This window comes from Macrotis lagotis, chromosome 4 (genome assembly GCF_037893015.1).
Source record: "Macrotis lagotis isolate mMagLag1 chromosome 4, bilby.v1.9.chrom.fasta, whole genome shotgun sequence".
In the NCBI taxonomy this organism is placed as follows: domain Eukaryota; kingdom Metazoa; phylum Chordata; class Mammalia; order Peramelemorphia; family Peramelidae; genus Macrotis; species Macrotis lagotis.
Window position 1 is genome coordinate 42,113,275 of NC_133661.1, and position 24,978 is coordinate 42,138,252.

At 36.6% G+C, this 24,978-nt stretch overlaps 1 protein-coding gene across 1 annotated transcript in view; it reads left to right on the forward strand.

Moving 5' to 3' along the window:
- The window catches only part of SCART1 (scavenger receptor family member expressed on T cells 1), a 41,707-nt gene extending 20,494 nt beyond the window's left edge, over window positions 1-21,213 (forward strand). Inside the window, exons 5-16 of the mRNA XM_074236171.1 lie at window positions 968-1,285; window positions 5,315-5,614; window positions 5,691-6,005; window positions 8,644-8,961; window positions 10,609-10,677; window positions 10,777-11,091; window positions 11,346-11,381; window positions 11,858-11,986; window positions 13,427-13,582; window positions 18,811-18,884; window positions 19,339-19,486; window positions 21,083-21,213. Of these exons, the coding sequence (XP_074092272.1) occupies window positions 968-1,285; window positions 5,315-5,614; window positions 5,691-6,005; window positions 8,644-8,961; window positions 10,609-10,677; window positions 10,777-11,091; window positions 11,346-11,381; window positions 11,858-11,986; window positions 13,427-13,582; window positions 18,811-18,884; window positions 19,339-19,486; window positions 21,083-21,213 (2,309 nt within the window). The remainder of the gene's footprint in view (window positions 1-967; window positions 1,286-5,314; window positions 5,615-5,690; window positions 6,006-8,643; window positions 8,962-10,608; window positions 10,678-10,776; window positions 11,092-11,345; window positions 11,382-11,857; window positions 11,987-13,426; window positions 13,583-18,810; window positions 18,885-19,338; window positions 19,487-21,082) is intronic.
- The last annotated feature ends 3,765 nt before the right edge of the window (window positions 21,214-24,978 follow it).

The following is a 24,978-nucleotide window of genomic DNA, read 5'->3' on the forward strand; positions in this document are numbered from 1 at the left end:
AAGTTGCTTCCCTGCTTATTCATCAATAGTGTGGTCCTCAGCTCAGGATATTGCTTCATGTCACATTCATTAGAGGTGAAGAGTTGCTATCAGGAATTCTATTAGGTCAGGAGGAATGCTCTCTCCTGACTCAGGACATTATCAATTATGCCAAAGACCTCCACAAAACATGGGAATCTCCCCCCTCCCTGGGTGTTGGCACCATCCTGTGGTAGCAGAGTAGATCCAGAAAGAAAAACAGGCAAGGCTTTTGTTTCTTAAAGAAATCTGACAGTAGAAATTTAGATTTAAAATGCAAATAAATTAGGGTTTGATTATTTGCTTTACTGAACATCTTTGCTTTGTAAAAGCATTTATCATAAAATTCTTCTGAGTACAATGATTCTCATAATGCATTTACAATATACTTCAGGCACAGCTAGGTGGCACAGTAGCTAGAATACAACTCTGGAGTCAGGAGGACTCTGAGTTCAAATCCTGCCCTCGACACTTAGCTGTGTGACTTGGGGCAAATCACTTAACCTTGCAAAAAACCACTTTAACTTTCTAAAGTCCAATTTATTCATATCTTCACAGTAACATAAATCTCAATTTGAATCATACTAGGTTCAAATTCAGTAATCTTCTCTGATGTTTAGGGGAGGACATCATTCCTTTAATTCTGTAGTGCCCTGACTAGAGTAGATGATTAATAAGTGCAACTTGTTCAGTGGCATCGAATCAGATTGCATGTTTCATTTCCTATATATTTAAAGTGTGTTGTCTTTTGATTAGAAACCTGGTGGACAGTATGTCTATATCATTTGTATTTAGTATAGATTTAGGGTGTTTTCTAAGGTTAGTAGGTATTGATATTTCACCATATCAGAAATAAAGTCCTTTGCTGAAGTTCAATCAGCTGTTGGCATCTATTGCCACATGTGGTTAGGATTCCTTCATTAAAAAGCCCCCCTTTTTGTTTCCCCAGAGTACAGGCTGGTGAATGGCAGCAACAGATGTTCAGGGAGAGTGGAACTCCAAGTACAGGAGGTCTGGGCCCCACTCTGTGCCACTCACTGGGATTTGCAAGATGTAACTGTCCTCTGCCACCAGCTCAATTGTGGCCATGCCATAGCAGCTCCAGGAAGAGATTACTTTGGGGAAGCAGATGGTTTGATCTTGCCTGATGAATTTCACTGCACAGGAACAGAGCCCCACTTATGGAACTGCCCAGTGAGCACATTGGGGGCATCCAAGTGTGCTCTGGGGAATGTGGCTGGGGCCATCTGCTCAGGTGAGTGCCAAGGCAGAGACAGAGGCAGACAGATGTGATTGCTGAGAGGAGAAACTCTTAGGGAATGAGATCCGCAAACATGTCTCTATAATAGCAAAGTGAAGAGACAGTGATGTGTGGTACAAAGAGTGTTGTATTTGAACTCAGAAGACCAGGGTTTGAATTTTGACATTATTTCCTGTGTGACCCCAAAGAGATTAAGATTGGAAGAACCATCTCAGTAGAAATCTCATTCAAAATATGTTAGACAAACATTATAGCTTAGCTGCAATAAACCTTTCTCCAGTGGGTGTTGGGAGGAAAGACAAATCACCTCATAGGATGTAGCCGGATATAGCCGGATATAGCCCATCCCTTTTGGGACAATTTTAATGTTAGGAATTTTTCCCTTTTCTTTTAAATTTGAACCCATAATTCCTTCACCTTTGCTTTTGGCTCTTCCCTCTGGCACTCAAAGATGAAGAATCAACTTGTTTTAAAAAAACTAGGAGATGTTATACACATATACATAAACACATACATACATACTAAGAAATATATACTAACATATATACATATTTCCTTATTAGAATGTGACCTTGTTGGCAGAGACCTTCGCCCCCTTTTTATATCCTCAGAAATTAGCACAGTTCACATAATAAGCATATAATGAGCCCTTAATTACTTGTTAACAGCAAAAGACAAATCTATCACCTTTTCCCATAAGACTGCCTTTCACATACTTGAAAATAATTGCCTTGTCTCTTGAAACTTTTAATTTTCTTCAGGCTAATCATCTTTCTCTTAATTTCTTCAACTGATTCTCATATGGCATAGATTCTAGTATCGTTGCCAATCTGTTTGTTCTTCTCTATAGGTTCATCAACTTTTCAGGTGCTCTAAAAGGTGCCACCTAGAACTGAACACTCCAGACATAGGGGATAATGGTCAAGTACAATGTGATAATGATTTTCTTATTTCTGGAGGTGAGACCTCTCTGAATGCAGCTCAAGGTCATGGTCTTTTCAAAATGTGATTATCCAATTACATTATTGAGGCTTTTTGAGTTTTTAGTTTGCTTAGACTTGTGTCCTTTCCCCCAATTTTTCAAAAACATTTTTTATTTAAAGTCTTGAATTCCAAATTCCTACCTCTCTGAGATGGAAAACAATCAGATATTTAATTATAATTATAAAAATATTTCCATATTAGTCATTTTGAACAAGATAATTCATCTAAAAGAAAAAAATGAAATGGTGAAAAATAGTATGCTCCAATCTCTATTCAAACAGTATCAGTTACTTCTCTGATGGATAGTATATTTCATCATTATTCCTTTGGAACTGTCTTGGATCATTGTATAATCATGCCATCTATGCTTTAAATTGAGACATTGATGAAAATTGTTATACAACTCAGAGCCAAACACCATTAGGAATCTAGATCATATCTAAGAAGCTATATCATTTATTCTTTTGTCCTTTATTTTGTAATAATAAACTGCATTTATTTCATAATTTGTTCAACTATTTTCAAACTATCTGGGTCAATCTAAGATATTTCCTTAGATTTTGACTATTTGTTTCTTCTCTCTTTATTAGAACATTAGAACTATGTCATTATACAGCTCTTTCCAATTACTCAAATATATTTACTTTTCTAGGTTTTCTCAACTCTTTTGTTTATATTTCAAAGTTGCTACTCAACTCTGGTCTTTGATTAAGAAATATTTGAAAGTCCTCTATTCCATTAAAGATCCACCATTTCTTCTCTGTAGGGTTTTACTTAACTTTAGAGGATAAGTTATTCTTGATAGTAAATCTCTTTGGAATTTAGTATTTCAGGTCTTTCATTTATAGCTGCCTGCTGTGTGTGTGTGTGTCTGTGTTTGTGTGTGTGTGTGTGTGTGTGTGTGTGTGTGTGTGTGTGTGTGTGTGTGTGTGTGTGTGTTTTAGTAGGAGCTCTGGATTATGGCTATAGCATTCCTGAGATCTTTTCATTGGTAGCTTTTTTTCAACAGATGATCAATGCATTCATTTCATCTTTATTTTGCCCACTTGTTCTCACAGATTTGAGCAGTTTTTATGTATGATTTTTTGAAATATAGTCTAACAGTTTTTTACAAAAATCATGTTTTTGAGGAAGTTCAGTGATTCTTAAATGATTTATCCTTTACTTCCTTTTCCATGTCAATTGTGATATTCATTTTATATCTTTTTATATCTTTTAATATTTTGTTTTGGTTACAATATTTTTTGCAATCTCATTTTTTGCGATTTTTAAAATTTCTTTTGAGAGCAAATGAAATATGGGGCTAAGTGTAAGAAAGGAGAAGAGTTTCAACTTTTAATGTCTAAAATGTACACATAAAGCAGGAACAAACTAATCTGTATTCTCATGTATTCTATATTACTAATTTAGCAGAGGCAATAATTTGTACAACAATGCAACTATAGAAGAAAAAAGGCTAACTCATTTGTAATACTTTTAAAAAAAATATAGTTTTGCTTTTAAATGCATAGGGAAAAAATAACTCAGCCAACAAAAACAACCCAAGTTCCACATAAATGAAAAGCCTCCCCCCATGAATCTTAAAAACGTATTCATTCAGAACTGAATATCTTGTCACAAAGTACAAGAATAATATACAGCTGGCTACAGAGCTGGATAATAAATATTCAGGTAGAGAATGTAATCATGCATTAGTTCAGTACAGCTAAAATTTTTTTATCACACAAAACCAGGAAGTCATTGATTTCTTTTTGTTCTGTTTTAGTTTTTAGGTGGTCTATTATTTGAGAAAGGTTGATCTCTTTTTCCACTATGCTATTTATCCTCTCTCCAATTATTTAATTTTTATTTCTTTATTCTTTCCTTCTAGGCATCAGAATGTCCTTGTGGAAAATGTTATTTATTTTGAATTTCTGCTTGTAGCACTTTGTTCTTTTTGGAGATTTCTAGATTCGGTACTGGTTTGTATTTTCTTTGATTTATTTTCTCTCTAGCTTTGCTTCCTGAATTGGGACTTCATGATTGGGTTAGACTCTGTCCATTGCTCTACTTTTGGGTAGGGTGATCAGCCCTAAAAGTATTTTCACGGGTTCTTATATTGAGCTCCATTTCCTGGGGTTAGGTTCTTCTGGATATTTAAGCTTCAGAACACAAGATCTCCAGAAGTTTCTGTGGCATCTCAGGACAGAGTATTAGTGACTTCACAGTCCTCGAAATGGATGTCCAAGTTTGAGACCTGCCATACAGGGTTGATTTTTGCCTGATGCTTGTCCCTGAGACTTCTATAGTTCCCACCCTTATGCTTACTTATCACCCCAGGACTTTCTCAGAGGAAGCCCTCCACTCTTGTTGCTTCTGGACACAGAAACTTGGAGAGTACATAGGTCCCTGGACAGCCTCTGATTGGGTTTGTAGGCTTTACTTTGTTGACACTGGAGTTTTGACAGTCCTTTTTCCAATTTCCTGTGAATTTCTGACTGACCTCTTAAGCAGTTCTGGGGTGGGGAAAAAAATCACTGAAGTTTTTCCCATTGAATTTCTTGATTATTATTTAGATTTGATGTAAATTTCAGGCTTTTTTTCTGGAGTAGGGATGCCGGAGTGGGGTGGTCTGCCTCCTCTTCAAGCAGCATCTTGCCTTGATGTCTCTCCTTGCCTCCATCCCCATCCTTTCATCCCAGTGCTCTTTCTACTATCCTGGGCTGCATTTGGTTATCCTGGTTTTTGTCTAACCATATTCATTGATACTGAAATCAAGATACCCTAAATAGCTTGCAAATGTAGGAGTAACACAAAAAGGAAAAATTATTCAAAGGATCTTATCCTTTAACATGATCATTGTCTCTTTTCTTTTGTCTCCAATTCATTTTGCTCTTATCTTCTACATTCCCAAACTTTCATGATCCTAAGCATTATGCTGATAATTCAGTACCTTCCACCAAAACAGGTTAATTTACTTATCCAGTAGTGTTTATCTATTGTTCTGCAACCCAAACCACAAACTGAAACTCTTAAATATTGGATTCATTTTTTTCCTCTCCCTGAACTTAGATTCTTTCCGTTTGAGGGAAGGACAGAGCCGCTGTGATGGAAGAGTGGAGATTTTTCTACATGGAGTTTGGAGCCAAGTCCTAGGTGATGATTGGGACCTAAATGATGCCCAGGTGTTGTGTAGGCAGTTCCAATGTGGAATGGCAGAGAGAATCTATACTTCTCCTACCTCAGACCCAGGGTTGGGTTTAAGCAGAATGAAGTGTGTGGGTAATGAGACTCAACTGAGCCAGTGTAATATCTCCTTGTCTGCCTTGGCTACAGTGGGAAGCACTCAGGATGCCGGTGTCATTTGCTCAGGTGAGTACCTGCCCAATCCTTCAGAATCCTTACTGGCTTCTCATTTTCATTCTTAATGAAAAACCTTGTCCCTCAGGGAGCAGAGGGATCCGCCTGGTGAATGGTACTGGCCGCTGTGCTGGGCGAGTGGAGATCTACCACAATGGCACCTGGGGCACAGTGTGTGATGATGCCTGGGATCTTTCTGATGCCAATGTGGTCTGCAGACAGCTGGGATGTGGTGTGGCCATTAGTGCCATGGGATCTGCTCATTATGGAGCAGGGGCTGGCCCCATCTGGCTGGATGAGTTGAGCTGTTCTGGAAATGAGTCTGAGCTCTGGCAGTGCCCCTCTCAAAGCTGGGGCCAACATGACTGCAGACACAAGGAGGATGCCAGTGTTCTCTGCTCAGGTCAGTCCTTCAGGTCAATCCTTTGTCTCTATCATCATTATCTTTAACCATCTTCTTAAGGCCAAAGTCTTCCACTATATCAGGGTCATCTCCAGTCATCCTGATTCATATTTGGTTACTAGACCCAGATGGCTCTGGAGGAGAAAGTGAGATTGGTGATGTGGTATGCCTCCTCCCACTCATATCCAATTCATTTGCAAAACAAGATGTCATCTGCCTGTTTTCATGAGTCCTCTTAGAGAATAAAGGACAAACAACATTGACAACAGCCACAACAACTCCTTTCAAGTACTGAAAAGGTCTCAGTATTACTCTATCTCAATATCAGTATCACAAGGAAAGGTCACTTCCCTGGGGTGAGGCTCAAGTATGGAGAATTTAGGATCTAAACAAGATTAGAATTCCCTTATTTCAAGCTGAGTTTTACATCCCATAGAACACTTGTCTTAGACCTACTGCTTATATTCCTAGGAAGTCTTTCTGGAAGGGTCTTTAGATGAATGAAATATTTCTTACTATTCCTAGAAACAATGTTACTTCATACGATTCCACAGTCCCTTTTCCCTTGTAGTCTTTCCTTAAGGGATAGAGATATTAATGTAGAGATCTTGGAGGTCTTATCTCCTGAAACTAAAAGTTTCTGACCCTGATTTAAGTGTAATTTAAATTATTTTTTTTTATCATTTTTAAAAGTCTAGATTTTAAGAAAATCATAAACCAAGCTTTGGTTTGTAGTGTTTGCTGATTTATGAGTATAAATGCTCACTGAACATTTACTAATCAACTTTCAAACCAATTCAATTTGACTTTGGCACATTCTTGTCTATAAGGGAATGTACTATTAGTTCATTAGTTTAGAGTTTCCTTTCCTGAGGTATGGTAATTTATCTTAAAAAATACTTCCTTAACTATATTCTGGTATAATTGACTTTCTTAGAAATGCTATGTATTTTATTTTATACTTTTAAAACCATTACTGTGAGAAGTTCATAGACTTCATCATATGCTCCCAAATGAGCACATGGCACAAAATGGGTTAGGATTACTTGATCTAGGCTAATGCCCTCTTTTATCAGATATGAATGTTGAATTCTAGTAAATTTAAGGAACTCACAGATTGATAGGATAGTCTAGTGTGTCAAAAATCATCAAACACTTTTGAGAGTTCCATCCCTTGAGGCAAAGGGGGGCGGGGATAATGAAATGATGGGAGGGAAAGGATTTATATTTAAAATTTTATGCCAGGAATTTTTAGGATCATAGATTTTGAATCAGAAGAGACTTGTAGAAGTTTAGTCTAAATATACTACTTTGTAGATAAAGAAGTTGACAGAGAGGTTGTGATCCGTTTGGGGTTGCAAAGTCTTGACAAGGCTAAGATTTCAGCTCTGCTCCTAGACTCCAGGTCCTAAATTCTATCTCCATCTTCTATTCCATTTTTCAAATCACAAAACCTGGAGAAATTAGAATAATTTCAAAGAAGTAGGAGGAATTAAAGAGTTCCTTTAGAGTGTCCAGGAAGCATCTAACATATTTTCTAGAAAAATTAAAAACATGGTAAATAATGCCAGAAACATCTTTTAGAGATCATGGAAGATGCCACTGGAACTTTGGTCTTTTCACAGGATGATAAAGTTGGAAGCAGCCTTAGGATTAATCAAATCCACTTCCTTTATTTTACAGATGAAGAAACTATGCCCCAGAGGGAATTTTCCCAAAGCATTACAGTCAGAGGATGTTAGAGTACAACTGTAACTTGACCCTGGTCTTTTTTTTTTTGCTTTTTTGGACCCTAGTTCCCGAAAGACCACTGTTCTTTTCACCATGCCATTAAAAATCAAATTAACTTGAAATCAAAGAATTGCTAAAGCTGAGAAATGTCAAAGCATTGAGATAGTTGAGCTTGGTAGGATGAGATAGTCTGATATGCTGCAGATAATGCTCAATTTGATGTCAGTAAGAATACCTTGACTTCAATTCTTTTTTCAGCCCAAAGTCTATCATCTAGACTATTTATGAAAACATTAGATATCAGCATTGCAACTCTCTATGACTCTGTCACCTGTGAAAATCTCTGTTGGGAACTGATATTGGGGTTTGGATATTTTCTTTTAGCAACTTCTATAATTTGTTCCCATACTGAGCCTTGGCCTTTAATAAGAGAAGTAATGTGGTTTTGCTGTTGTTCAGTCTTTTCAGTGGTGTCTGATTCTTCATAACCCCATTTGAGGTTTTCTTGGCAAAGATATTGGAATGGTTTGCCATTTCTTTCTCCAGATAATTTTACAGATGAGGAAACTGAGGCAAATAGGTTTAAGTGACTTGCATAAAGTTGCATACATCTAGTATGTGTCTGAGGCCAGATTTGGACTCATGAGGGTGATCTGCCTGACTCCAGTCCCATTACTCTATTTACTGGACCACTTAATTTCAGTGTGATTTAGCACTTCCTTACTTGGGAGTCAGAACCTTGGGTTTTGGTCCAAGTATTATCATTAAGGAGTTGTGGGATTTTAGATTTTTTAAAAAAATGATGGATCCCACAATTGAAAAAAGTTCGATGTGGCTTCATAATTATGTGACTATGAATTTATGATAATAGAAATCATTGCAGGACTGATTTATGTTTTTCTCCTAGATTTTACAGACATGAGACTGACCAGTGAGACCCTCAACTGTGCTGGGTGGTTGGAAGTTTTCTACAATGGAACATGGGGAGCTGTGTGTAGCAACTCTCTGAAGGAACTTTCCATGGAAATTATATGTAGGCAGTTGGAGTGTGGGAAGCATGGTTGGCTGGAGAATAAGCCAATACTCCACAGAAGCTCAGATATTAGCTGGCTGGACAAAATCGAATGTCACAGCTCACATACTAACTCTTTGTGGCAGTGCCCGTCAGCCCCCTGGAATCCACACTCATGTTCCCAGGGGGATGAAGCTTGGATCACATGTAAAGGTTGGAATTCTTATCCTTTTGAATTCTAATATCATCTAATATCATCTAATATCATCAGCTTAGGTTGCCATTCAATTTCTAGCTTCTAGCTGAATCTGGCTTCTAATAGATCATAGAATTATAGAGGGTGAAAGGGACCCAAGATCTGATACTCCATTCCTGAACAGGAATCCCTTGCCCCAAATTCCTAACAAATGGTCATCTAGTCTGTTCTTGAAGATTCCTAACTGGTGTCAATGGGATCCGGGGTAACCAAATAAGCATAGGAATTTGGGGACCACTGAATAGCAAAAGAGTTTGCATGCTCTCTGGAATGTTAAAACTGCTCAGGATTTTATTATGAAACATGGCAAAGTAAACAGGTTAAAGAAAACTTTTCCTTTCTCTCCTGGGAAAGCAACAGTCACTTTAGGACGGGAATGAGTAACAAAAGACTAGATTTTATTTGCTTGGTAGAGAGGGAGACAGAGAGAGGGAGATGAAGAGAGACAGGGATAAAGACAGTCAGAGAGCTGCCTGGGAGAGAGAGAGAGAGAGAGAGAGAGAGAGAGAGAGAGAGAGAGAGAGAGAGAGAGAGAGAGAGAGAGAGAAAAGAAGAAGAAGAAGAAGAAGAAGAAAGGGCAAGTAGACATGAGATGGCTTAATCTAGCCACATGGTCTGGGGGAGACCCCTGGTGCTTCAGTGTGAGAAAAACCCATCCTGCTGGAGTAAAAGAAGAAGGGAGGAAGGAAGATGAGGTGCTTCCTGTTAGGTACCCTTCTATGATAGGTTGGGCAAGGGGTGGTGCTTGGGGAGTGATCCTATATCTTGGGCCAGGTACCTTCCAATGGTAGGCTATGTACAGGTCCCTTCCTGTCCCAACATGCTCCACCTCCAAGTTCAACATGTCATTTCTGGTCATGCCAGGTCATACTGGTCCTTCCTGCCCCAAGGTTAAGTGGAGGGGGAAATGGGAGAATAAGATATATTTGACAGGGTCAAGGGGAGATAAGATAAAATCAACAGGGGTCAATTTACATCTCAGGAGCAAACAACCTCCCACAATTAGCAAGATTTTAACAGCATTAAAGCTACATTCATAATTCTCTGGGTCATGATGATGGTAAATTCCCTATCTGCCATGGTCACTCATTCCAATATTGTTTGATTCTGTTAGAAAGTTTCCTCATACTGTTGAGGCAAACTGTTTCTCAGAAACTTTTATCTATTCTCCTAATGTTGCCTTCTGAAACAATATAATGTAATATAAATTTGAACTCTGCTGTGAGATATTCTTTACATATTTGAAGTCTCCTATCATTTTGTCCCTGTTGCTTTGATTTATCTTATGGAATGTTTTACAATTCCTTCACTATAGTGTTCACCTCTCCTGAAATTACAGTTTCTTAATGCTCTTTCTAAAACACAGAACTCAGAGCACAATATTTCAAATATAGTTTGATCAGTGATGTCAGTGATGATGTGTCTCTGTGACTGTGGTTCTCAGAATGTGTCCTAAAATCTCATTTTCCTTTTTCACAGAGAAATTAATTGCTATTTGAGAATTTAGTTAAGAAATCCTATTCTTCACCATAGCAGGAATGACTCATTATTTCAACACTACAATATCATTTCTTCTGACATTTTCCATTATGTTCTCCCTATAGATTGGAAAAAGAAGACCTCAGAGGGCCCCGGTGAAAAGTTCAACTGTTCATCTGACCAGGAATGCACAGGTATCTGTTTGGTCACTTTTCATTATTTATCATTAAGGAAAGGTCAAGTCTGTTTACCTGTCTGGCTATCTCAATCACTCTTATTGGCTGCATTTTCAGGGATGAACAGGTTGCGTATCAGAGATGGAAAGGACATTTGCTCTGGGCGAGTGGAAATCTGGCATAGAGGCTCCTGGGGAACAGTGTGTGATGATTCCTGGGACTTGGAAGATGCTGAGGTTGTGTGCCGGCAGCTGGACTGTGGCTCAGCTGTATCAGCTTTGGGAGAGGCTGCCTTTGGACCAGGCACAGGGACTATTTGGCTGGATGAGGTGCGGTGTAAGGGGACTGAACTGTCTCTGTGGGACTGTCCTGCAGAGCCCTGGGGACACAGTGACTGTGGTCACAAGGAAGATGCAGCTGTGAATTGCTCTGGTGAGTGATAGGTCATGAGTAGAGTATGGACCATGTAGAGAAAGACTCTCCCAGTGTGACTGTGAACATCATTAAACATGTTCAACTTAGTTTAGTTCAGTTTATGAACTCTGGTCAAAAAAGTACAAGTAAGGAACAGTTGAACTTGTATCATCAATGACAAAATTTGAATAATATAGGAGACTAGCAGCTTTCTATATAATTCTCTACTTGCTTTTTTTTCCTTTTGATTTTGTTTCTTTCTCTCTCTACAGGTAGGGGAGAGAAGACAGTGCCACTGCCTGGAAGAGGTGAGCCTTCTCCTTAAAAATCCAAATTTTCTGTTTGCTCTGTTCTTAAAACAGATATTGGAGCATGAGTCAGAAAACATGCTATTCCACATCCTCCTCCAACACTCCAACAGCTGTACCTCATCTCTATAATGAAGAAAGAATACTTGCACATCTTTTTAGGCTTGTTGTTCTTGTTGTTGTGGTGGTGGTGTATATTTGTGTGTGTTTATGTCTGTGTGTGTGTGTAAGAGTCATCATAAGTGACTTTAAAATGCGAATGTAATATAAATTTGAACTATTGCTAAGATATCTCTTTTGAATTGAAGATCCCACAGAACAAGACCATCTGGGGAACAAATGGTGAAAACAAATCTTGTGACATTGACTTTCTCAAAGAGAGTGGGAAAATAGTAGAGAATGTTTAGGTCTATGGGGGATAAGGAGGAGAAACAAACTCACTTCATGATTTTTTGGGAATCTCTGCTCTTGTCCAGGTTCACTGTCACCAGTCCAAGAAGGGGATAATCTACTAAGGATCATCTGTTTTATCCTTGGAATACTTCTCTGCTTTGTATTAATATTCATGGGGGCTCAGGTGTGGAACAAGAAAGGATTCTGCCAGAGTAAGTGCATGGGAAGTATTAGAGAATATCAGTTAATTAAAAAAAAGACTTCTAATGAAGAAACATCTGGAATATTTGAGATATTGCTCTCCAGTGTATTATGTGAGAATAAACTTCTGCTGTATCAGGACCATCACTTGAAGCCTTTGATCAAGGGTGTGAAGCATTTAAAAATGACATTCTTGACCCTATCTAATCTATGATTATTTCTCTTGAGATGACTTATGGCTATTTTAGAAGTCTGTGAAGGTATGGTTTTTAATTCTTGCACTAGGATGGGTATTTGGGAACTACACTTACTCTCTGTTCTCCCATTAAGCCTTCTTTGCCCTAACAATATTTTCTTTAGTGAGTTCAGAGGATTGCTTATTATTTTGGGAATATGTGGATATCAATGGGGGTCTAAGTAAGTGCTATGAGCATGATAAATTTTTACTGCTCTCTTCCTCAGTGAGTAACCATTAGGATGAATTTCTCACTGTGTCCATTGGGCTAGTTGAGAAGACCCTCCCTTGCCTTGAGAATAATCTCTTTGTTTGCTATGTGCCATAGGTCTTGGCAGTCTATTATCATTTTCAGATGGTTCTATGTTCAATTCAGTTCTACAAACAAATTCAATCGATTTGATAAAGATGATAATAATTAGCAGTAATTACACTAAGCACTTCACAATTATTATTTCGATCTTAACAATAACCCTAAAGGTTATGGGTTATTATTATTCCAAATTTACAGAAGAGGAAACTGAGACAGAGGATAAGTAATTTTCCCAGAGTTATGCAGATAATATCTGAGGTAAGATTTGAACTCGGGTTTTCCTTAATCCAGGAACAAATGTGGGTCATAAACATAGGTAAAGTGGAGCAAAATTATTTATATTTTCAACTAATATTTTGACTGACTTAAACATTCAATAATAATAAAAAATAACTTCAGCAATGTACCAAGATAAAAAAAACAAATTTACAGAAATCTGATGCCTTTCTAAATTTTAATAACAAAACCCAAAATGAATAGAAGGAAACAATTCTGTTTGAAATTTTCACAAAATATTTTGGGTTCAATCAACTAAGAGACATTTAAGATTTACTTAAGTACAACTCTGAATCTTTTACAGAAATAAAATAAAATTGCTCAAAAACTATATGGGGGGGAACAGAGCCATGATGATGACACGAAGGCAGGAATTCCTGCAAACTCATTCCCCCAAAAACTCCAAAAGCCACCAAATTATGACTCTAGTTACAATTTATAGGGGCAGAATCCACAGAAAGACTGAGTGATACAATTTCTCAGTTCAAGACAAGATGTTCCACAGGAAAGGTCTGTTCCATTAGGACTGGGGGTTGGAAAAAGCTGCAGTGTATACTGTGGAGCAGCTGAGTTAGGTGCCTAGATCCCTGGGGGTATTGGGTCTATGGAAGAGGGGGTGGTTTCCAGACCTCCTGGCCCAAGGATCATCAGGGACAGCTGGAAGGGGTGGTGAGAGAATTCAGCTGCAACAGAGTGAGTATGGAAGGAGCAGTCCTGCAGTGAGAACCTGCAGCAGGAGTCTGCAGAGCCCTCAGCACATCCAGAGCTTTCAGCCCATAGATGGTAAGGGGGTTGGGGGAGATTAAAGAGGTCTCTCTGCTCTCCCTGGGGCAGGACTCAAATGTTTGCCCACCCTCAGATCCAGGTTGCAGTCTGGGCCCCCACAACACTACCATAGCTGAGCAGGGGCCCTCCTCACAGCTCCAGGGCAGAGGGGAGGGCCTGAACACAGACAAGAAAGTAGTCAGAGCCTCTCATAAGACCTTGGAGGATTAAACGTCCCAATGGGGTGTCCCAACCCCCTGCATTGGAATCAATAATAGGTTGAGGAAATGAGCAAACAACAGAAAAAAAGGAATCTGACCATAGAAAATTAATTTGTTCACTTGGAGGGTCAAAATACATACTCAGATGATGGCAAAATTAAAGCTTCTGTATCCAAAACCTCCAAGAGAAATGGAAAATGGGCTCAGGCTATGGATGAGCTCAAAAAAGACTTTGAAAAGAAATTAAGGAAGGTAGAAGAAAAATTGGGAGGAGAAATGAGAGCAATGCAGATAAATCATGAAAACCAAGTCAGCAACTTGGTAAAAGAAATACAAAATATACTGAAGAAAACAACATATTTTAATATTAAAATGGATCAATCAATCAATTAATTAATTACTAGTTTGGGCCAAATGGAAAAAGCAAACCAAAGGCAAATGAGGAAAAGAATGTCTTAACAAACAAAATTAGCCAGTTAAAAGGAGATAAGAGTTCTCTGAAGAAAATAATTTCTTCAAATGCAGAATGGAACTAAAGGAAACTGATGACTTTGCAAGAACTCAGGAAGAAAAAAATCTGTACTAAAACCCCCCAAATTAGAAGAAAATGTGAACTATCTCACTGGAAAAACTGACCTCGAAAACAGATCCAGAAAAGATAATTTAAAAATTATTGGGCTACCTGAAAATCATGACCAGGAAAAGAGCCTAGACTTTGTTTTTCAAGAAATAATACAGCAAAATTGTCCTGAGATCCTAGAAGCAGAGAATAAATAGAAATTGAGGGAATTTACCGATCACCTTCTGAAAGAAATCCAAAAAGAAAAACTTCCAGGAATATTATAGCCAACTCCAAAACTCTCAAGACAAAGAGAAAATACTAAAAGCTGCCAAAAACAAACAATTCAACTACCGTGACTCTATAGTCAGGATTACACAGGATCTGGCAGCACTACATGAAGGGCTCGTAAGGCTTGGAATATGATATTTCAGAAGGCAAAATATCTTGGTTTATAACTGAGAATCAGCTACCTAGAAAAACTGAGCATCCTCTTTCAGGGAAAAAGATGGATTTCCAATGAAACAGGGGACTTTCAGACTTTTCTATTGAAAAAGTCAGAGCTGAACAGAAAGTTTAATTTCCAAGTACACGACTCAGGTGAACCATAGAGAGGGCAGACGAGAAGGACTAATAATGAGGAATTTAGTGATGTTGGACTGGTTATATTCCTGCAAGGGAAGAAGATACTGATAACTTATATGGATTTTCTCATTTATAAGCACAGTTAGAAGGAGCATATAGAGACAAGGCACAGCAAAGAGCTGAATATAATGATATAATAGAGTAAAATGATGGCGTCAATGGGTGATAAAGGCAGGTACTGGGAAGAAGAGAAAGGAGAAGAAGGGGCTAAGATATTTCACATATTAGTCAAGAAAAAGCTATGACAATAGAGTGGCATGGGGTAAGGTAAGGGGGAATGAGTGAGCCTTAAATCTCATCAGAAAAGGCTTAGAGAAAAAATAACACTTAAAAGGGTATAGAAATCTATCTTACCCTAGAGAAAAATGAGGGGAAAGGTATGGGATAACGGGGAATGGGGGAGGGAAGGGGGAGTAGGTGATAGAAGAGAGGGTAGATTGTGGGAGAGGCTACTCAGATGCATCACACTTCTGAACAGGGACAGCATGAAAGGAGAGAAAGAACAGAGTAGATGAGAGTGGGGTGGAATAGAGTAGAGGGAATGAAATACAGCTAGTAATAGCAACTGTGGGAAAAAATATTGAAGCAACTTCTCTCATGGCTATGATGGGGAAGACAACTCATCCAAGAGACAGACCCATTGGAATCTGAACACAGACTGTAGTAAACTTTTTTCTCTCTCACTGTTCTTGAGGTTTCTCATTATTTTGGGGGGGAGAGAAGTTTATGATTACTCTCACAACAAGATTGTTGTAATAATATAAAATAAATAAACAACAAAAAATATATAGGGCTTATTGCTGAATCATTTCAATGTAGTAATCATTACTTTTATAAATGTATTGATGTAATATATATATATATGTGTAGGCATTATATACCTACCTGGATTTATAATCAAATTATTGAATATCAAAGTTACTTTGTAGAAATAGAAAAAAATTATGTGGTATTTATTGAAAGAATAAAATGCCAATGATTTTAAGGACAATAAGGCAATCATTAATTGATGCTTTGTGAGCATGTTTCCACATATAAAAAGTAATGGTTTAATTGGGATATAGGTTCCTTCTAGCTCAATAACTCACGTTCCTTTGATAACTTGTCAACTCTTTCAAAAATGAGAAGGAAATTTAGTGTATATTCTCACACAATAATAACTGAACTGTCATCCAGTAGTTGGGAAAATCCTTGATGACAAGACTACCATGAACCAAGGAACTGCTTAACTTAATTTGCATCATTAATTTCTACAACATATATTCATTTGTGAGATGCATATAATTATACAAAATATATTATGGATTTGGTAACAAAATAATTTATATCTTATTAATTTCTATAATATGCATATATAACTAAAAATAAATGTGAAAAATTCAGCTACTGGAAACATTTACTTATTATATTCGGTATTGATGTATAGATATTGTTAATAAAGATAAAAAGGGCAATGCTTGGTGTGCTTTTGGATTCCAGCTTCCTTTGAAATAATTTCCAGGAGTCATTATCTCACAAAGTGAGAGACAATGATTAAAAAATATTTTGAACAGCATACTTTTTCAGAATAATCCCCCTGCAGAATCTATGCTATCATCTTCATTATGCATGTAAATCATTTATGTCATTCTTCCCAATCTGAGGACATAATCTTAGATATTTGAAACACATATCTCTTGTGTTCTGTATGGTCTCATTGAATAGAATCTTCTGGGTGGTGACTGTGCTTTTCATTTAGTGTAGTTACTAAAGAGCTCTGGTAGGGGGTGTTGGTGAGCCTGACACAGCCAAAATCTTTTTGGGTCAAATTTAAGGCTAAATCTTAATCTGCTAACTTTAGCTATAGAAAAGGCTCAAGGTAATCTCACAGTTCTTTCTTGCTACCCAAATCTAGACAGAGATGAGCAGATCAGAAGTCTCTACCTTCTGAGTTAGCAAAGACAAGACATGCCCCCTCAAGGCAATCCCAAATTGATATATCTCAAAGGGAGACACAAAATATCATATAGCAGGTCAAGAAGGGAAGAGTTTTAGTATTTATGGAGAACACCTGGGAACACAAGATCTTATTTAATTATACCTCTTCTCATGCAACAATTAACATTTGGTAATTTGAGGTTGAGAGAAATGTCTATAGATAGCACCTGTAGCAGAGGAGAATCTGAAGATGGTTGTACCTATTTTTGTTCTTTTTAAGTAGACTGACCTTCTTGGCAAAGATACTGGAATGGTTTGCTATATCCTTCTCAAGCTTATCACACATCTAGTAAGTGTCTGAAACCAAATTTGAGCTCAGGACTGGCACTCTAATTACCACAAAACATAGCCCAACAATGAATACTGAGAAGTTACTTCAACTTTGCTATCTAAATGTTTATTTTTGTTTATTTACACCTCTGTACTCATTGTCTTTCTACTTTTGGCAGTTATCTCTGATAGATTTTGAATACATGACAAATGTGGCTTTGGCTATATGCTGATGACTATTTTTTTTGTCTATTGTCTTCCTCATGACAGTAAAAATTAAAGTCGCTAGTCTGCTTCTGTGTGGTGAATGTCATTAATATTAAGTATTAATTATTTTCAGTTTTAGGCATCATATTTTATGAGGTATCACACTGATGAACTAAAATGAATCTGGAAAGAGTTTCATCAGAATGGGGATAAAAGGGCTGGAAACTATGAGGATGATTGTAAGAATGGGTTATTTGGTCTGGAGAAAGGAATTATGGGAAACATAGCTGCCTTCAAATATTTGAAGTATAATGTTATAGAAGCAGAATGAAACTTCTGGAGAGAAGTTGGATCAATTGGTGAAAACTTAAGGGAAGTAGATTTTAATTGAACATGTTGGAAAACTTTCTACCAGTCGAATAAGCCAACAATAAAATGAATCACCTCATGGAGAAATGAATTCTCTGTTGCTACAAGAGAATAAATAATACTGATTCTATAGGGTCTACTATATACTATACACTTTGCTAAGTCATTTTATAAATATTACTTATCTGATCCTCATAATAGCTCAGGGAGGTAGGTCTCATGATTCTCTTTTTATGGTTGAGGAAATTGAAGTTAGGGTTAGGGTTAGGGTTAGGGTTAGGTCAAATTCTCACAGTATCAAGAGTCTACCAGTTCTTCCTGACTCAAAACTCAATGTCATATAACTACTTTGTTATCAAATGAAATTAGGCTGACCATCTTGCAAGGACTTTGGAGAGGGTATTGCTGTAGTTGCTAAAGTTATTATAAAATTCATGAACTTTTTCTTTTATATTCTGGCAACTGTATTTCAGAATATTTTGTTCCTTTTATAATTCTATGTATTGCATTTTATTAATTTAAAAACACTTTTCTGAGAAAGGAGACCATAAGCTTCTTCAGACTAACAACAGATTTCACAACTTAAAAATGTTAAGAACTGTTCTTCTTTGGGTTGGAGATTACACCAGGTGAACCTCTGATCCCTTCTATTATTTATGTTTCTAGATACAATAAAAGTTCCCCCCGCACCTACTTGTAGATGAATATAGTCCACTTCATTAGGTTATAGGAAGTTTCTTTCATGTAGAGGGGGACCATAGTATATCACAAGATGATGACTTATTTTGATAATGAACAGCAGAGATAAGCTTAACCTGAAGAAAAATAATTTGTATTGACATGAGAAATAACTTTCTGTTTGACAAATCAGTGATTCCAGAATAGACTAGTTATGGAAATTATCTTTGAAAAAATTAATGTATGATAAATGTCAATCCATTTTAGATGCTTTAATAGAGATTATCCCCTAAAATTTCACTCATGTCTTCTCTTTCCAGTTTCCAGTACAAATCAGAATTATCCCACTGAGGGCATCTATGAGGACCTTGCAGTGGGGGAGAAATATGAAGAGGTGAAAGAGAAAGATATCAGTCTGCCAGAGGAAGAGTATGATGATATTGAAGAAAATGAGAATTATCTGACTGAGAAAGAAGATGGAGAAGAGGAGGAGGAGAAATTTGCCACTTCCTCAGGTCTTCATATTTCAGCCCTTATTTCCATTTTCCTTTCTTGAATGTTTAAAGAAATTTTGATATATGCTTAGATCCATAGACAGTGCAGAAATCATGTGCTTTTTCTTTTAACAGTCAGAACTTCCCCCACCACATATTTTGAAGACCCCTATCACTACAAACCTTTTAGTAAAGGATGAATTTGGAGGGATTTTTAGGTCAAGATAGCTATTCATATTTCCATCCTTTTCTCATTACATGAAAGGCACCTTTCTTATTTCCGATCCAACATTTTGTAGATGGTTTATTTTTTGCTTCATTTTTACCTTTTAAATTGATAGCTTTTGTCTTTAGGTTTTCTATCATTGTACCTTCCCTGAACTAAACAATCCAAGGAATGAAAGCCCAGACTACCTGGTCCCAGAAAACCAATTACACATGCATCTCTTTAAAATGAAGTGGCATGGGGTCTTACGCAGGGCAGCAACAGCTTTTACTTCATGTCAGTCAGAAATGACCACAAAACTTTAAGAACAATGTTGAAAGGACCCACAGTAACATTGATCTTGTGTGGAAGACTTTCTGCATGGGAGAATGAGGAAATAGCACTACATAAAATAGGTTTATACCACCAAGTAGAATATTTAATTGGGGATGCTACAAAGAATCCATTTCATTGAATCCTACCAATGTAGTCTTTGATGCCACATGTGTGATTGGTCCCAAACTGGATGATGCAATTGTGTGAGCAGACATGGTGGTGAATTATACAGGCTGATCCAAGTTCCAAATGTATAAAGGAGAGACAAAAAAATTTCTATCCAGGAAAAATATTTTCTATGGGTTTTGACAAAGATGAAGAAAATTACTGAAGTTTCCCTTAGGAAGATTGCTACAAATTCTATCATCACAATGCTAACTTGCTTTAATGATTCCCAATATCAATAATTGGCACTTTAGATGTATTTATTCTTATCAATGAAGATGACATTTTTTGAAGTTAGGACCATAGTGGGTGGGGATACCCACTTCAGTGGGAAGAACACTGACAACTTTTAAGTCAAATTTTTCATAACTGAGTTTAAGCCAAAATGCTAAAAGGCTCTAAGTGTAAGAAAGCTGTCCATTGTGCACCACTTGTGAACATGTAATTAATACTCTGTTTTCTAGTACCCAATGAGCCTTACTCCTTTTATGAAGGAATAGAATTCTATGCCAGCTCACCCACTTCTACTTTGAAGAACTTAATGGTGACCTCTTCCATTGTGCATTGAATCCAGTGGAAAAAGTACTAAAGGATGCCAAATTTAATAAATCAGAGATAGGGCAAGTCATTTCACTAATATCCACAAGATCAAGAAACATCTGTAGAACTTCTTCAATGACAAGGTCAGCAATAGTACCAATCCTGCTGGAATATAGTACAGTTGTTCAGGTTGCAGTTTTGTTTGTCTCTGTATCTGGGAATATTCAGGATTTGTTGCTTTTGGGTCTAACTCATTTTTCTTTTGGTATTGAAACTAGGGGTGAAGTTATGATAGAACAGAGAAAAGAAAATGAGGGAAGTAGGAAAAGAGGGAAGAGAATGAAGAGCAAAAGCATTAATATATGCAATTTCTGGAAATCATGAGGTCATAGAGAAAAACATGGGGGGGTTTAATTGGAAAAAAGGAAATATTGGAATATGCACAGAGGCCTATATAAATATATGTATATGCATATATTATGTCAATATATGTATATATTTGTAAAACACTAATCATGTGATCAAAAGTAATTTTTCTAGTCTAAGAATAATAAAAAAACCCTAAAATCAAGTTTGGTTTGGTATGCTTGGAGAAGAAAGACTGAAAAGAGAAGTGGGACATTCAAACTGTGGTCTTTGCACTGAAAATTTAGCCTTCTTTCCCTTGCTTTTCAAAGGAAATTGGATTCTTATTCTAGAAAAATTTAATTTTTCCACTTGTGTGGTACCAGTATTTGATTGAGATCAAGGGAAAGTGTTGACCACTTGGAGGGATAGAGGCAGTTTCCACCTCTTAGTTAATCTTATTGTGAAGAGTATCACAGAGTAATCAATCTCCTTCTAAAATTTCAGGCTTGGAACCTCATGTTATGGACAACAGTGAACTTCTTGAAGAAGAAAGTGATCAGTCTCTGGCTCCTGGCTATGATGATGTTGAACTGGATATTTTAGGGATGTCCTTGTATGAAGAAAATTTAAAATAAATCATCTCATGATATATTTTCATCCTTCATTGAAACAGGTACTCTGAGAGATATTGATACTGATTATATTTCTAATTTCACAAAAACATATCAACCAGTCTTATTTTTTCTGTCCTTTCATGATTGGTTCTTGGTTTAATTATCAAATGATGCCTTAATTGTCTAAGTAGTTTTTTATTATATAAATATTTTATTTGTTTTACAATAATATATAAAATAGTAGTTTCTACCTATCATTTTTGGTAATGTTTGGAATTTTTCAATTTTTCCCACCCTTCCTTCCCTCCCCCCCTCCCCCCGGCACAAGGCAATCTGATAATCTTTATATTGTTTTCATGCTATGCATCGATCAAAATTGAATGTGTTGAGAGGAAAAAAAATCCTTGAGGAAAAAATAAAATATTAGAGATAGAAAAATTATATAGTATACAAGACAACTTTTTTAAATTGAAAGCATTAATATTTGATTTTTGTTTAAACTCCACAGTTCTTTCTCTGGATACAAACAATATTCTCTGTCATAGATACTCTAAAATTGTCCCTGATTATTTCACTGATTGAATGAGCAAGTCCATTAATGTTGATCATCACCTACATGTTGCTGTTATCCTGTTCTTCTGTTTCTGCTTATCTTGCTCAGCATCTGTTCTTGCAAGTCTTTCCAAGTTTCTCTGAAATCCCATCCCTCTGGTTTCTAATTAGAATAGTGTTCCATAACATACATATATCACAATTTGTTCAACCATTCCCCAACTGATGGACATCCCTTTGATTTCCTATTCCTTGCCAGAGCTGCTATGAGTATTTTTGTATATGTGGGATTTTTACCCTCATGATCTCTTTGGGATATAGACCCAGTAGTGGTATCCCTGGATCAAAGGATATGCACATTTTTATGGCCCTTTGGGCATAATTCCAAATTGCTCTTCAGAAATGCTGTATCTGTTCACAGATCCAACAGCAGTGCATTGGTGTTCCAGATTTCTCACAGCCCTTCCAGCATTGATCATTGTCCTTTCTAGTCATGTTGACCAATTTGAGATGGTTGTGATAGTACCTCAGAGATGCTTTAATTTGCATTTCTCTAATCAGTAATGATTTAGAGCAATTTTTAATATGACTATAGATAGCTTTGATTTAATCATCTTTGCATATCCTTTTACCATTTGTCAATTGGGGAATGGCTTTTTTTTTTAAATTTAATTCAGTTCTCTGTATATTTAAAAATGTATCCTTTGTCAGAAACACTAGTTGTAAAAAATGTTTCCCAATTTACTACATTTCTTTTGATCTTGGTTACAGTGGTTTGTATGTGCAAAAGATTTTTAATTTAATGTAATCAAAATTATCATTTGCTTTTAATGATGTTCTCCATCTCTTCCTTGGTCTTAAATTGCTTCCCTTTCCATTGATCTGACAGGTAAACTATTCCTTGTTCTCCTAGTTTGCTTATAATATTGTCTTTTATGTCTAAATCCTGCATCCATTTTGATCTTATCTTGGTATAGGGTGTGAGATGCTGATCTATTCTAAATTTCTGCCATACTTTCTTCCAATTTTCCCAACAGTTTTATTTTTATCAAAGAGAGAGAGGTCTTATCTCAGAAACTGAGTTCTTTGGATTTATCAAACTGCAGACTACTATAATCATTTCTTGCTGTCTGTTTTATACCTAGTCTGTTTCACTGATCTGCCACTCTCTTTCTTAGCCAGTACCACATAGCTTTAATGACTGATGCCTAATGACATAATTTTAGATCTAGTAAGCTTAAGCCATCTTCTACACTTTTCCCCCATTAAATCCCTTGATATTTGACTTTTTATTTCTCCATATGAATTTAGTTTCAATTTTTTCTAGCTCATAAGCAATATTTTGGAAATTTGATTGGTAAGGCATTAAATAAACAGTTTAATTTAGGTAGAATTGTCATTTTTATTATGTTAGCTCAGCTTATCCATGAGTAGTTGATATTTACCCAGTTATTTAAATCTGATTTTATTTGTGTGAAAAGTGCCTTAAGAGTTGTTTTCATAGAGTTTCTGAGTATGCCTTGGCAGGGAGACTCCCAAATATTTTATATTGTAGGAAGTAATGTTAAATGAAATTTCTCTTTCTAGATATTGCTGCTATATATTTCTAGTAATATATAGAAATTCTGAGGATTTGTGTGGGTTTATTTTTATATCCTGTGACTTTGATAAAGTTGCTAACTGTTTTTTAGGTGATTTTTTTTTTTGCAAGGCAATGGAGTTAAGTGGCTTGCCCAAGGCCACACAGCTAGGTAATTATTAAATGTCTGAGGCTGGATTTGAACTCAGGTATTCTTGACTCCAGGGCCGGTGCTCTATCTACTGTGTCACCTAGCCACCCCCTTAGATGATTTTTTAAGATTGTCTAGGTATACCATCATGTTATCTGCAAAGAGTGAGAGTTTTGTTTCTTCCTTCCCAATTCTAATTACTTCAGTTTTTTCCTTCTCTTATTGCTGAAGCTAACATTTCTAATATGATACTGAATCCTTTTTCTTTAGGTTTTTGCAAGGCAAACGGGGTTAAGTGGCTTGCCCAGGGCCACACAGCCAGGTAATTATTAAGTGTCTGAGACTGGATTTGAACCCAGGTTCTCCTGGCTCCAGGGCCGGTGCTCTATCCACTATGCCACCTAGCTGCCCAATGATATTGAATCCTAATGGTGATAATGGGCATCCTTGTGTCCCCCCTGTTCTTATTGGAATGTCTCTAGCTTATCTCCATTGCGTATAATCCTTGTTGATGGTTTCAGATAGATACTGCTTATCATTCTAAGGAACAATCCATTTATTCCTATGCTTTCTAGTGTTTTTAGTAGGAAAGGTACTTTATTTTGTCAAAGGCTTTTTCAGCATCTAATGAGATAATCATCTGATTCATGTTAGGTTTGTTACTGATATAATCAATCAAATTGACAGTTTTCCTAATATTGAACTAACCCTGAATTCCTAGGATAAATTCTGCTTGGTCATAGTGTATTATCCTAGTGATAACTTTCTATAATCACTTTGCTAAGATTTGATTTAAGATTTTTGCATCGGGGAAGTTAGGTGGCGCAGTGGATAGAGCACCGGCCATGGAGTCAGGAATACTGGAGTTCAAATCCAGCCTCAGACTCTTAATAATTACTTGGCCGTGTGGCGTTGGCCAAGCCACTTAACTCCATTTGCCTCGCAAAAACCTACTCCCCCCAAAACCCAAACACACACACACACACACACACACAAAAGATTTTTGCATCCATCTTCATTAGGGAATTTAGTCTATAATTTTCTTTGTTTTGATTCTTCCTGCTTTAGGTATCAGCACCATATTGGTTTCATAGAAGGAATTAGAGTCCTGTCTTCACCTATTTTTCCAAAGAGTTTATATAGAATTGGAACTAATTGTTTCTTAAATGTTTGATAGAACTCACTTGTGGATTCCTCTAGCCCTGGAGATTTTTTCTTAGGAAGTTCATTGATGGCTTGTTGAATTTCTTTTTCTGAGATAGTATTATTTAGATATTTAATTTCTATTCATTCATTTCACTTAGATTATCAAATTTATTGGCTTAAAATTGGGCAAAATTATTATTTTAATTTCCTCCTCATTGGTGGTTTCATCTTTTTCATTTATGATGCTAGTAATTTGGTTTTCTTCTCTTTTTTAAAACCAAATTAATCAAAGGTTTATCTATTTTAATGTTTTTTCATAAAACTAACTTTTGCTTTTATTTATTAGTGTAATAGTTTT